This window comes from Podarcis muralis, chromosome 10, assembly GCF_964188315.1.
Source record: "Podarcis muralis chromosome 10, rPodMur119.hap1.1, whole genome shotgun sequence".
Lineage (NCBI taxonomy): Eukaryota > Metazoa > Chordata > Lepidosauria > Squamata > Lacertidae > Podarcis > Podarcis muralis.
In genome coordinates, this window is record NC_135664.1 from 61,086,086 (window position 1) to 61,101,279 (window position 15,194).

The 15,194-nt window shown below is 44.9% G+C and overlaps 1 protein-coding gene across 2 annotated transcripts in view; it reads left to right on the forward strand.

Annotated features, from left to right (window-relative positions):
- Positions 1-15,194, forward strand: part of DERA (deoxyribose-phosphate aldolase) — a 48,516-nt gene that overhangs the window by 26,978 nt on the left and 6,344 nt on the right. For both annotated transcript variants that reach the window (XM_028746292.2, XM_077935249.1), the window contains exons 7-8: positions 7,762-7,874; positions 12,053-12,202. In XM_028746292.2, the coding sequence (XP_028602125.2) occupies positions 7,762-7,874; positions 12,053-12,202 (263 nt within the window). The remainder of the gene's footprint in view (positions 1-7,761; positions 7,875-12,052; positions 12,203-15,194) is intronic.

Sequence of the window (15,194 nt, forward strand, 5' to 3'; positions counted from 1 at the left end):
CATTCCCAGTCCTGCTGGCTCACCTCTCCCTCTGACACCTCAATCGAGGAGAGTCCTGCACATTGCGGAGCAATAGGCCAGACAGGCCCAGAGGAGGAGCTCGCCCGCTCGATTCAGCCTTCGCCTGCTTGGGAGGAATCTAGAGTGATAAACTAGAAGGGGAGGGTCGAGCTAGTAGTCAGTTTCAGCAGCATAAAAAAGGTAAAGGGATGCGGGTGGCGCTGTGGTCTAAACCACTGAGACTTGCCGATCGGAAGGTTGGAGGTCCGAATCCCCGCAACGGGGTGAGCTCCCATTGCTCTGTCCCAGCTCCTGCCAACCTAGCAGTTTGAAAGCACACCAGTGCAAGTAAATAAATAGGTACCACTGTGGCGGGAAGGTAAACGGCGTTTCCGTGCACTCTGGTTTCCGTCACAGTGTTCCGTTGCACCAGAAGTGGTTTAGTCCTGCTGGCCACAGGACCCGGAAAGCTGTCTGTGGACAAACGCCGGCTCCCTCCTGCGAGATGAGCGCCACAACCCCATAGCCACCTTTGACTGAACTTAACCATCCAGGGGTCCATTACCTTTTACCTTTTCAGCGGCATCTTAGCTGGAGTATGGCAAACCAGAGTGTTGTTATTTTCTGTTGATAAAGAGCTAATTGCATTAGATCTCCTTAAGAACCACTGAAATCTATTCCTTATAGATATTGGGGTAGATACTGAAATGTGCATGGACCATAGCTGTCAACGTTTCCCTTTTTTCAGGGAAATTCCCTTATTCCGAATAGGATTCCTCATAACAAAAGGGAAACGTTGACAACTATGGCATGGACACAGCCTCTCCCACCCACCTTTCCATGCTCCCCCTCCCTCATTATGGAAAGACAGCCTGTAAGCTCCTTGGGGCAGGGACTTGTCCCACGATATCCGATTCTGTAGAATGCCATGTATGCTCGTGGCGCTGTGGAAATGGATAGCTAACAAGGACAAACATTTGCTTTTGTAAGTTTCATCACTTATATCCCTTGCAGATAATTTTTTTAATGTCTTTGGTGCAGACTTTGTGGGGGGGGGGGGGGAGGAAGGGTTGACACAGTCGAGGCATTTATACTTAAAGCCTAAAGGTTTCAAAGCAGAGATAACTTCTGCCTTCCTTCAAGGCATGAACTTTTATTGCAAGTCGAGTGCTTTTATCAGAAACCATTGAAAAATACACTCAAGTTGACATTGAAGTGTGGTGATCTTGGTTGCGTGTGTGTGTTTTTGTAAAAAAAAAAAATCTGCCTTTTAAAAAAAAGTTATGTTTAAAATTCATAGCACTTTCAGAGCCTGATAAAGGAGCCTAATTTCCCGGCTTGCTTTGTTCAGTGTAATATATTTTTTCTAAATCCATTTCAAGCAGCTCATTTTTCCATTTCAGCAACTTTCCTCCAAGTTTGGTAGACAATAGGCTTTTATTAATAAAATTAGTTAACAACTTACTGCTGACACTGGAAAGCATCAAAGTTAAATCGAGTTGCTGGAAATGTTCCGTGGCTCCGTGCAAAATAAGTTGAAGGGAATCGTCTGGGAACATCCGGCATTGTTGCTTTGTTGAGGCTGAGCTGGAATGGACTCGATTGGGAGAGACTTCAAGAGAGCCCCATATCTCAGAGCTATTCAAGGAAGGCTAGGTTATGAGCAAATGAATACATTTGGAAGATGGGCTTAAAAATAAAAAAAGTTGTGCAATGCAGTGTATCATATACATCAAATCTCAGAAACCTAACAAGCTACCTTGTCAGATCACTGATCCATCTAGTTTAGCATTGTCGGCACCTATGCGGATTAGGAGTGGCTCCTAATTAGGATTTTCAGCCAGGACATTCCTGGTCCCACCTGGAAATGCCAGGGATTGAACCTAGAACCTTTTGGGTTCAAAACAGATGCACTGTCAATGAGCTACAGCCCTTTCCACGACTGCCCCTGCCATGGTGGGTAGTCAGTGTTGGCCCTCTCATGAGGTTAAGCAAAGTGTCCATCTTAGGGTGCAAGTAATCTGACCCTGGCTATATGTCAGGAAGATTTTGGGCACCACATGGCAGGACAGAGTCTCAAACAAAGATGTGCTCTCCCAAAGTGAATGTTCCCAGCATGATCGCAATGCTGTCTCAGTGACGTCTACGCTGGCTTTGTCATGTCCACAGAATGGATGAGGGCAAGAATGTGCTCTATGGGGAGCAGGCACCAGGCCCATTGGCAGACCAATTGCGTAATAAAGATGTCTTCAGAAGTGACATGAAGACTGGCGACAGTAACTCTGCCATGTGGGAATCCCTTGCAGATGACCTCAGGCTGCCTGGAGACAGACGGTCAAGGTTGTGTATCCACAGCAGTGACCAGAGGAGGAATGACGGCTGGGAGGAGCACGGAGAGAAGAAATACCCTGGTGCAACCGCAGCAGCGCAACCAGACGCCTTCATCTGCCCCAGCTGCAACAACACATGTCTCTCCCGTATCTGTCTCTACAGCCACAGCAGGCGTTGAAACTCTCCAAGTGTATGACTTCACCCCTGATGCCACACTCTTCCATTGTCTCTTGAGACAGACGGATGCCAACAAATGAAAATGTCTCTTCCCCCAGTGTAAGATTCCCGCCCGCCACTCCCTGCTGATACTGCTGTTGTGTTATTCTGTTTCGTTATGGGTGTTTTGTGTTGTTTTATTAATATTTTAAGTCAAATTTCTTGCTCTGTTGTTGCATATACTATATTTTAGTTAGCTGCCCTGAGCTCCCTTTAGGAGAATGCATGGTGTGTGTGTGTGTTTCTGTGTGTGATATACATGTTTATGCATCCTCCCCGCCGGATCAATTTAATGAAAGGGAGAGAGGAAAATGCATTAACTCAGTAGGATCAACACCTTATAGCAAATGCTTACCACTGGTTCCTTGGGTTTAAAGGCCTCATATCTTTGGCCTTTTGGGAATACAAGGCAGACAGCAACGTGACTAATGTTTTGTTTTGTTTTTTTAAAGATCCGAATTAAAATAGTCAATGCCAGTTCTGTGCAAGCTCAGGAGGGTGTGTCTATGCATTGACTCATGAGGGTGTGTCTATGCATTGGGGGGGGGGGAGTGTTTGCTGTTCCAGGTCAGCCAACAAAACGTATCGGGCCGGCCTTGGTTGGGTTGAAACAGCATTGAGGAATCTCCAACTTGCGTACCTCAGGGCCATGCCAGACTACCCCATTGGACCCAAGAGGCTATTTCAGCCAAGCCAGGGCAGCCTGCCCCTACACTTGGCATCGTATATGATCTCAGGTGTGGGGCAGTTTAAAATGCAGTTGGGCTGAAAGGGTGGAGGTTTGCAGGCCCTACTGGTCAGCGGAGCCTGCAAAGCCCCGTGCGAAGTGCTGTGCAAGGGGCTTTGAAACCACAAGCAGCCATAAGAACCTAAGAAGGACCCTGATGGATTCATTTAGTCCACCATCCCCACAGTGGCCAACCAGATGCCTGCGGAAAGTCTGCAAGCAGGATGTAAGCGCAGCAGCCCTTGTGCCCTCTGCAGGCTTTCTTGCGAGACTTGATTCACATAGGTTGGGGGATATAAGATCCCCAGCAGGACCCCCACCCCTTACACTCACGGACGGAGGGAGGAGCGTGTTGCTTTTGGTTAACACTCCGTCGCGGGGCCATCCAATTTGGACTTTCATTAGTGCGGTTGAAAGGATTGCAGTGAAAACTGTGATACAAAAGATTATGCACCAGCCAGATTGCTCTGCATTATTTTAAATTGCAGACTGTGTCCTTATTCTTTATTAAGAGTAAAGTAACTTTAAGCAGTCTGAGGTTATCAGGAGATAATCACGTCCCCAGGGTCTTTATGGCACTTTGAAACGTAAAGATTGTGATTACTCTGTGATTGCTATGCTGCTTATTATTCTTTACTGCTTAATAATGGGACCATAATATTGTTTTTGGATATAGCTAGCTGAAAACCACTCTCCCAGTTTTAATCATGTAAATGGTTACCGTTTTTACAAATGCAAAAGGGGCCATTGTTTGAACTGAGTGGCATAGTGGTGAGTTCACATTGTAGTCTTCCTTCTCTTTCTAGACGTAGGCCAGGAAGGATTTAAAAGAAACCACAAAAACACGTGGACCAAAATGACTTTTCCAAAAGGTTGTGTGCATTTTCCTTCTGCTTGCTCCCCAATTTCTCTTCTAGCAAACCCACCCTGGGGGAATTTATATTTTCTCACCCAAGGTGGTAGGATTCACCAGCTGGAACTTAAATACTTAAAGTCTTCCAAAACTGCATCCTTAAACTGCGGTCCTGATATTCTTTGGCCTGGCCTGCTTCTCCTTCATTTCTTGCTCCAATTTGTGCACCCACATGTTGACCCAGTGTGTGTGGCAGCTGCAAAAAAGATAAAAGTCTATGCTTGGGATCACTACGAAAGGAAAACTGCTGATAACTGTAATGGCATTCTACAAATCTATGGGGCGGCCATGTTTGGAATACTGTGTGCAGTTCCGGATGCCTCGCCTCGGAAATGATATCGTGGAGTTGGGAAAGGTTCAGAAATGTGCAACCAAAATGTTCAGAAGGACAGAGTGACTCAACTATGGGATCTTCTCTAGGAGGTAGTGATGGTCACCAACTTGGATGCCTTCAGAAGAGGATTAGTAATGGCTGCTAACCCTGATGACTATGTTCTCCACCAGCTGTTGGATGCAACATGCCTCTGAATACCATTTGATGGGAATCGAGTGGAACACTGGAAATTGCCTGATGCTGAGTCAAATCCATTGGTTCATTCACCTCTACAGTGGCTCTTCTGATTGAAGTGCAGTGTGTTTCAGGATCGGGACATTCAACGCTTGTTTACAAAGCTGTTGTACTACCAACCTTACTGTATGCTTCTGAAACATGGACAACTGGGAAACACTGGCCTGCAAGCGCTCCAGTTGGAGAACAGCCTTTCCCTAAGGTGCCATGGGCTTTGAAGACATTCAAACTCAGGACAAGAGGAAGAAATGCGCTAAGAGGAAGGCACATTTGGCAAACCCTCACCGGGATCAACTCCTACCCAGAAATTTATGTCCCAACTGTGGAAGGACGTGTGGATCCGGAATTGGCCTCCACAGTCACTTATGGACTCACTTTTAAAGCCATGTTTATGGAAGATAGTCTTACTTGGCTATGAGTGATTGCCAAAGAAGAAGAAGAAGACAGTGGCCAACAGAGGCTGTCTGGGGTTTCATGCAAGGTTCTCCACTAGTCCTACCTGGAGATGCCAGGCATTCAATTTGGGACCTTCTGCATGCAAGGGAGAAGATCCTGTATCACAGAAGAACGGTCCTTCCATACTGCCGTGGAATCAGATTCTCAACCTTTTCTCTTTTCCTAAACTTTGCCCTTTATATTACCACTCTTAAAAAAAAAAAAAGGCACTGACAGCTGAACAATATGACCAGAAATACGTTATTTATAAAGCTAGTGTGAATTATGTTTAATGGCCTCCATTTTAAAGCAAGCCATTTGCTTCTCTCCCTCCTTCCTCCCTCCGCCTTTTTCCAAAGTCTCTGTTTTCATTAGTGGAATATAAAATGTTAATAATACCTTTATACTGTAGTGCTCAGGAGCAACATTTATCTTCCATGTTCTTTATGGAATCCTGCTAGCAAGCTCTCACTCGTATCATAAATAGAATTTGTTCCATGAAATAAAAAAATGTATTGTTTTCTTTGTTAGAAGATGCTGCTAAATTGGCTGTATGTTTGATAATCACATCTCAAGCTGATTATTCTGCTAATAGCCTTAAGATATTATTTTTTTAAAAAAATAAAAATAAGTGCATCACTATAGTCCTAATACTAGTATTATTATTTTTTTGAAAAAAAAATCCCTTCTTGTTTCTGCAAAGTCTGAATGAGATTTTCAGAATTGAATAATAATTTGATCCGTTAATCTTTTGAAGCTAGTAATTTTATTTTCCCTTCTTTGCAGTCTCCAAGGCTCGCAAATGAATAGAGCTTCATTACTGGAGCCTGCGTTTAATAACCATTATCCATTATCTTGTAATTAAGACTCCCTGTAACGAATCATGAGGACAATGCAAAAATACATAGTACATTTCTTTAATGAACTGGAAAATGTTCATCTTGTTCTATTTAGTAATGAGTTGCTGAATAGTCGTTAAATCCACTGGAGAATGGAGCGAGATGGATTTTGAAGACTATCTTTGAGTTTGTGGTTAATCTATTAGAATTAAAATTTCATCTTCTATTTTTATCAACAGCCGATTAGAAGGCCTTCTGTTTGACCAAATTGATTAGGGGACCCTATACAAGGGCAGATGTTGTTTAATGAAAGTTTTTAATGAAACTGTACCATAGAGGTTTCTAATTACCAGACTTATAAAAGCTTTGACTTACCTTACCCTGCAAAGAGGAGGAGGAGGGGTGGTGGAAGTATTGTGCTAAAGGGCTTAAATGCCACAATTAAATGAAATACAGGGAAAAGTAGGAGTTGGTGTGAGGAAGTTTGGCTTACTTGTCTGAAGAAGAAGTCATCAACTAAAGAGAGAGCTCAGCGAGAGGCAGTAGTTTGGTGGTAGACGGCACCCAACTGAAGGCTGTTAGTTTGACCTTCCCTTCATTCAGTTTTTAGCCAGCATGGCCAATGGCCAGGGATGATGGTAGCCCAAAACATCTGGAGGGCCCCCGCTTGGGGAATGCTTGTTTTAAGTGGAGATGCCAAATATTGAATCTCAGGCCTTCTGCATGCAGAAGGTGTCCTTTGCCACTGAGCCAGAGTCTCATCCGGACCTTTGGAATAGGTTGACCTAGTAATAAGGCAGCCTCCTATGTTCTTTTGAAACTCATTTCTGACACTGTGTCATTTTGCTACCCAAGAAGGAAATACTGGAAAAATTTGCAGGAACCCAAAAGTTTTCAGAATTAATTTTTTTAAAAAGTGTTTAGGAAAATATACTGAAATTGGGATCGGGAACCCAAAAGCAGCCCTGAAGGATTGCCAGGGGCTGGGGGGGCATGGAGTATCCTGAAAAAGGTGTGACGGGCTGGCTGGGAGCCTGAACAGGAGCACTCCACAGTGTACCATTTAAGGATGTAAGACAAGTCTGCTGGATGAGACCAATGGCCTATCTAGTCCAGCATCCTGTTCTCACATTGGCCAACCAGATACCTGTGGAAAATCCACAAAGAGGAACATTCTCCCCTCCCAATTCCTACTTCTTTCTTTTCCTAGTTTGTTAAGGTGTTATATTCATATGACAAATCTAAAGCTTATTATACACAGACTTCTCGCTTTCTGAACACAGGAAATCGTTTGTTAGGTCAGCGTTTGCACAAAGAGCCCTCGATTTCCACCATTTCCTATGGGGACATTTCTAATCTGTGGTCTCCCTCCATGGTTTCATCTGAAAAATGGCTGCAGCCAACCAGCAAAAGAGAGAAAATGGATTTGTCCAATCTCTCCTGCTCTCTGATTTGTCTGATCTCCCTGTTCCCTCTCTTCGTGGTTCCTGCCTGAAAATGTCTGCTGTCAACCAGCTAACAAGTAAGGAAGTGGGCAAACTCCGGCTCTTCAGATACCCGAATCATCTGTGTGCGCAGCGAGGTTTGGGCGTAATTCTTTATGTTTGGATAACTGAATTTTCAGCTAACGAGCATTCCTAAAGCGGGATCTGCACATACTAAGAACCAGAATGATAATTTTGCTGACACATCTGTTTATTACTACTTCTTTTTTTTATTCTCACCCTTGCAGGTTCTGATTTTATCAAGACTTCCACAGGAAAAGAAACCGTTAATGCTACCTTTCCCGTTGGGCTCGTCATGGTGAGAGCTATTAGAGACTTCTTCTGGAAAACTGGCTATAAGGTAACTTCATACCATCTCCGTCTTTTCATTGTAGACTGCGTTCTCCAAAGCAATGTTGGTGTGATGCACAGGCTTTGGACCATGGGTGGGGAATTATTGTAATTATTATAATTATTATTGTTGCCACCCATCTGACTGGGTTGCCCCAGCCACTCTGGGTGGCTTCCAACAATAAGCACAGCAAAACATCAAACATTAAAAGCTTCCCTCTGGCCCTCCAGACTTTGTTGGACTCCAAGTCCCATGAGCCCAAACCAGCATGGCTAGCGGTCGGGAATTATGAGAGTTGTGATCTAGCAACATTTAGAAGGCTCCTCTATCCATGCTTTAGGGTTGCTGAACTGCCAGACTTATTTATTAACTACATTTTTATCCTGCCGCTCCACCAAGCTGCCATGGGCGGCATAAACCGTTTCTTCCCCCTTTGTTTTCCTCATGACAACCCTGTAAGCAAGGTTAGACTGAAAGATGGTGACTAGACCCAGGTCACCCAAGTGAGCTTCCTGAAAGAGTGGGGGATTTGAAGTGGTGTCTCCTCAGAGCCAGTGTGGTGTAGTGGTTAAGAGCAGTGGACTCGTAATCTGGTGAACCGGGTTCGCTTCCCCGCTCCTCCACATGCAGCTGCTGGGTGACCTTGGGCCAGTCACACTTCTCTGAAGTCTCTCAGCCTCACTCACCTCACAGGGTGTTTGTTGTGGGGGAGGAAGGGAAAGGAGATTGTTAGTCGCTTTGAGGCTCCTTCAGGTAGTGATAAAGCGGGATATCAAATCCAAACTACTCTTCTTCTTCTTCTTCTTCTTCTTCTTCTTCTTCTTCTTCTTCCTAGCCTGATACTCTAACCCAGTGTTTCTCAAACTTGGGTCCCCAGCTGTTGTTGTACTACAACTCCCATCATCCCAGACCACTGGTTGTGCTAGCTAGGGATGATGAGAGTTGTAGTCCAACAACAGCTCAGGACCCAAGTTTGAGCTACGCTCTTCTAAGTTATACACCACACCACACTGGCCGGCTGTGACACAGAGCTGTAGTACTTTCTCTTTGAACAGAAGCCCAGAGACAGACAGAGGGTTCATAAGGAATAGGAAACTTAGTTTGTTTGAAGACTTTTTATCTCAGAAGAATGAGAAGCAAATATCTCCAATCTGGTATTCTAATAGAAAACTCATTCTCTTGACTTACGTAGCCAAAGCAGCACCATTTGGCCACAAGGGGGTGGTATTAATAGCTTTGGGAGAACCCAGAGGCTTGCAGAAGTACAAATACATTTGGAGGAAAAATACTACAGCAACGAAGGTTGCGAACCCTGAAAACACGCCAGTGAGGACTGTGTGTGCTTGGTGGCCACTGAGCGCTGACTGACTGATGGGGTGGAAAAGTGGGGCAGGAACAGGGATAGAATGGGAAATAGCATGATTGCAGAGTTTGTAGAGGAGCATTCTATGCAGCAACATTTTGTTGCTGGTGCGGCTTGTTTTCTGGCCATGTTTATGTGGAAGGCATAGAGTTTGGCAGTGGGTATAACCTGGCTGTGTCATCTTGTACTTCCTCTCTGATTCCTGCAAGAGAACCACCTCTTCACTAGGGACATCACACATCATTCCTTCAGCCTTTTATTCAATGGTCACTGCTCTGAGTTTCACTTGAAACATGTTTTGGGGTGGTGGTGGAGAAATGTCTGCTCAATTCTTCAGTCAGCATGCTGAGAGCACCACCGCCTTGATATCTGGCAATGTTGGCACTGGGTTTGAGGGAATCTCTGTGCAAGACGTCCTGCTCTTGGAACAGGCCTGCGTCCTCCTCAGTGCTGCTGAGGGAGAGGGTGGGGCAGGCTCCTCTTTGCTCCTGTTGCTGTGCTCTTACTTGGAGAAATAGCAGGTGAACAGGCTGGGGCAGCCAAGAGGTGGAGCAGAAGGGGCAGGGGGCTCCAGATGTCTGCTTTGGGGCTGTTCTTCCTCCTTGAGCAATGGGCTCAGCAGTGCAGAAGCGAGGCTTCGTTGGTACCCTGGACAGCTCCATGCAGGGCTCAGTAATGAGCAGAGCAGGAATGTTGTTTCAGCAGCAGTCCCCATCTGTCTGAACCTCAAATAAGAGGAGCAGCTCTGCCTCATTCAAATCCTTGGTCTCCTCCCCTGAAGATGGGAAATGTGACCCCAGGGTCATGACCCAGCCCTTCCGCTTGGGGATGGACCTCATCACGTGCCAATAATGCCGACTCCTGCTGCTGCCAGCATTGGCATATAAACACGCACCTGGCTCCTTTGACAGATACTTGGGCACCTCATAGAAGGCGCTATCTCTTTTTTTGTGCTGCTGTGGCAACTATTGTGTATTGTCTCAAGGCTCTGTGGTAATTTGGTGGTGGTAGCACATGTAATTTGGTCCTTCGCCTTGCCTCCGTGGAGGTTTTGCATGTCATTAAAATAACTGTTTAATTTATCGTTCATTTAAGCAGACTTTATGATGTGTGTGTGTGTGTGCTTAAAGTTCTATTAACCAAAAGTGTGTGGTGCGTGCACCTACTCAGGAAATAATAATAAAAAAATTAGATGTAAACTGAGTTTATATCCTTTTTATTAAACGAAGACAATTTTATCACTGACGAGAGATTTCTAAATGGTTTTCTTAACAAACCAATTTGGCTGCCGTACAGATGCTTTTCCAACAAGGCGTTGGCCAATAAAAACAGGTTAATGTAGAAATTAAACTTCTTCCGAGGACAGAAGCGGGTTGCAGGGTAACATTTATTGAATGATAAGCTGCGGCGGTGATATGAAAAGTGTGCAGCATAATGGGAAATAATCTTTTCCTGTCATTATTGAAGGACACACACAAATTGGTTTTTCTGTTGGGAAATCCCCCAGTCCAGAGAAACTTATTACTTTTAATAATATAAGGTGACGAGAAAAAATTCTCAAGGAGATGAACTTATTAAACAAAATAATGAAATGCTGTGAAACAGCAGGGGGAAAGTAGCCTGACTTTTTCAGCTCTTGAATGAAACATTTATTATATATAGATATATGTGTGTGTGTGTGTGTGTGTGTGGTGCATTCTGGCAGTCAGATGGATTCTGTAGAAAGTCGGCAAACAGAATGAGAGACAGGATAGTAATAGGTAGCTTTGGGTGAAAATAAATGTAATTATTTGGGGGGAACATGAATGTTTTAACTAAAAGAAACCAAACCCAAGATGGCAGCCAGAATCCAGAGGGTCACAGACAGAGCTACTCTTTGTATATCAGTGCTTCTGAGGCCCACTTCTCTGTGCATTCCTGAAAGTTGTGGGAACATAAGGAGGGGCCTCCTGTGCATTATATGAAACCGCCTGACACAGAGTCAGACCATTGGTCCATCTAGCTCAGTGCATACACTGATTTGCAGCAACGCTGGGGTTTCATGTAGGGGATTGAACCTGGAACCTTGTGCTTGTAAAACAGATGTTTGCCCACTGAGCCTATGACCCTCCCCTTGAGGAAAAGTCATGGAGAGGAACTGTGTTTGGGGAAAAGTAAGGTGGACAAGCTAGAGAGCTGTTGCAGCCCTGAGTACAACAGAGACAGGGAGTCTGTGATTCACCCAGATGCTGGAATACCAAATTATGAACGCGGTACTATCAATTTTCTGTTTCTTTTTAAATACAGTCGTACCTTGGATCCCAAACGCCTTGCGGGATGAAAGTTTTGGCTCCTGAACGCCGCAAACCCAGAAGTGATTGTTCTGGTTTGCAAACATTCTTTGGAACCCATACATCCGCCGTGTCTTCCGATTGGCTGCAGGAGCTTCCTGCAGCCAATCGGAAGCCGCGCCTTGGTTCTTGAACGTTTTGGAAGTCGAACGGACTTCCAGAACGGTTTCCGTTCGACTTCCAAGGTACGACTGTATGTGTTACGCTTTTACAGAGCTGAATAAAAATCATAGGATATAAATGCCTGAACCAAAAGGGCTAAGTAGGGAATTCATATAGAAGCGAGTTCCATAAATGAGAGGCCACCGCAGATAAGGCCTCTTCTCTTGAGCTTGACAGCCTTCTAAATCTTACTGGGGTGCATGTAGACAGAGTCTCCAATGGGGGCAGGATAGCATCATATGGATATAGTATACAGCTTTGCAGATTCCTATCTAGGCCAACTTTCTGTATTTTTAAATTCCCTGTTCCCCGTTCTTCTTTCTTAAATCAAGGTTGGCTTTAAGCCTGCGGGAGGCATTCGCACAGCCAAAGATGCCCTGATCTGGCTCTCGCTGATGAAGGAAGAACTAGGAGATGAGTGGCTAAAGCCAGAACTCTTTCGCCTGGGGGCCAGCACTTTGCTGGGAGATATTGAGAGACAGGTTAGTATTCCTACTTCTTCTTCTTTGGCGATCACTTGTAGCTAAGTAAGATTGTCTTCCATGAGCACAGTTTTAACAGTAAGTCTGTAAGTGACTGTGGAGGCCAATTCTGGATTCACATGTCCTTCCACAGTGGGGACATAGGTTTCTGGGCGGGAGTTGATCATGATGAGGGTTTGCCCAGCATGTCTTCCTCTTAGCATGTTTCTCCCTTGCGTCCTGAGTTTGAGCGTCTTCAAAGCCCATGACACCTTTGGTAAAGGCTGTTCTCCAATTGGAGAGTTCACAGGCCAGTGTTTCCCACTTGTTGGTGTTTATACTACATTTTTAAGGTTGTTATTCCTCCTAATGGTGTATTTTCCCCCCTCCATTAAAAAACCATGTGGTTTTGACTTTTGTAGAATCATAGAATCATAGAGTTGGAATAGACCACAAGGGCCATTGAGTCCAACCCCCTGCCAAGCAGGAAACACCATCAGAGCACTCCTGACATATGGTTGTCAAGCCTCTGCTTAAAGACCTCCAAAGAAGGAGACTCCACCACACTCCTTGGCAGCAAATTCCACAGTCGAACAGCTCTTACTGTCAGGAAGTTCTTCCTAATGTTTAGGTGGAATCTTCTTTCTTGTAGTTTGGATGCATTGCTCCGTGTCCGCTTCTCTGGAGCAGCAGAAAACAACCTTTCTCCCGCCTCTATAGGACATCCTTTTATATATTTGAACATGGCTATCATATCACCCCTTAACCTCCTCTTCTCCAGGCTAAACATGCCCAGCTCCCTTAGCCGTTCCTCATAAGGCATCGTTTCCAGGCCTTTGACCATTTTGGTTGCCCTCCTCTGGACACGTTCCAGTTTGTCAGTGTCCTTCTTGAACTGTGGTGCCCAGAACTGTAGTACAGTGGTACCTCTAGTTGCGAACGGGATCCATTCCAGAGCCCCGTTCGCAACATGAGCAGAACGCAACCCGCGTCTGCGCATGCTCAGGTCGCAATTCGCTGCTTCTGGCCATGCGCGTGACGTCATTTTGAGCGCATGTGTGAGTGGCAAAACCCGGAAGTAACCCTTTCCGGTACATCAGGGTCGCCACGGGATTCAGTCTGAGAAGGTTGAACCTGAAGCAAACACAACAAGAGGTATGACTGTACAGACTTTAACAATTGCCTTTTGAGAAGTTTCATTTTCTTACACTGCTGCTTATAATGGAGACTCGCTTTTTAATTGGCGGTGTTTACCAAGTAGTTCTGATCCACCTCATTTGGGGAGGCAAGGTCGTTCTGCACAGTAGTGATATGTCCATTTTGTACCATGTTATAATAATAATAATAATTTATTATTTGTACCCCGCCCATCTGGCTGGGTTTCCCCAACCACTCTGGGCGGCTTCTATAGAAACCAAAAAACACTAAAATATCATACATTAAAAACTTCCCTGAACAGGGCTGCCCTCAGATGTCTTCTGAATGTCAGGTAGTTGTTTATCGTTTTGACATCTGATGGGAGGGCGTTCCACAGGGCGGGCGCCACTACCGAAAAGGCCCTCTGCCTGGTTCCCTGTAGCTTTGCTTCTCGCAATGAGGGAACCGCCAGAAGGCCCTCGGCTGGACCTCAGCGTCTGGGCAGAACGATGGAATAACCCATGGGTAGCTCTTAAGCTGTGCATTTGTGATGCCACAGGTTCAGTTCCCACCACCTGGTTTTTAAGAGACCCCAGACAAGCAGCATCAGTCTTGGCCCTTCTTGCCACCCCCCCCCCCTTTCTTTATCCACAGCTTTATTAATTTATTTCAAGTGCTGGAAGGCACTTGGAGCCTTCCGAGAGCTCGAAGGGAGAGCACTTGCATTGCATGCAGAAGGTCCCAGGTTTAATCCCTGACATCTCCATTAAAAAAAACACCAGGTAGCGGATGATGAAATAGCGGAAGCCGTCAAACCCAATATTGTCGACTCTGGCTGTATTTTAATATTGTGTTGGAAGCTGCCCAGAGTGGCTGGGGAAACCCAGCCAGATGGGCGGGGTATAAATAATAAATTATTATAATATTATTATTAGGTCTATTCCCCACCAACCACCACCTTATCTTTTTAAATGGTGATAGGGGGGATGGAGAGAGTTGTAGAGTTGGAAGAGACCCCAAGGATACCTTCCTGGAATGCAGAAATATGCAGCTGATCCATATGGGGATCAAAAGTACAACCTTGGGCTCTGTCAGCACCAAACTCTACCCAACTAGGGCTGCCATCTGCACTACACATTTTAAGCAGTATCGTCCCACTTTTAACAGCCACAATTTCCCCCAAACAATCCCAGGAAGTATTATTTTGTTAAGTGTGTTGTTAAAAGGTAAAGGGACCCCTGACCATTAGGTCCAGTCGTGGCCGACTCTGGGGTTGCGGCACTCATCTCGCTTTATTGGCCGAAGGGGCCGGCATACAGCTTCCAAGTCATGTGGCCAGCATGACTAAGCCACTTCTGGCGAACCAGAGCAGTGTACGGAAGCACCGTTTACCTTCCCGCCGGAGCGGTACCTATTTATCTACTTGCACTTTGACGTGCTTTTGAACTGCTAGGTGGGCAGGAGCAGGGACCGAGCAACGGGAGCTCTCCCCGTCGCGGGGATTCGAGCTGCTGACCTTCTGGTTTGTTTTTTTTTTGGTTTTTTTTAAAAATAATTTTTATTAATTTTCCAAACATATAATAAAAACAAACAAAACAAAACAAAACATACAAACAAATAAACATATATAATTTCTTAAACTTATTTTCTTTCACCTTACTTCCCAGACTTCCCCATACCTCCCTTTTTCTGCATCCTTATATTTACCCTTTCTCAGCAACCCTCTATTTAATTAATTAACTCATTTTCGTTATAATTTCCTTAGACTTATGATTTACAGCTGCAATTCTCTGTTTCTTAACACCATAACATCTCAGCACTCATCAATTTTACAACAGTTTTTGAGATATATTTTAAATTTCTTCCAATCTTCTTC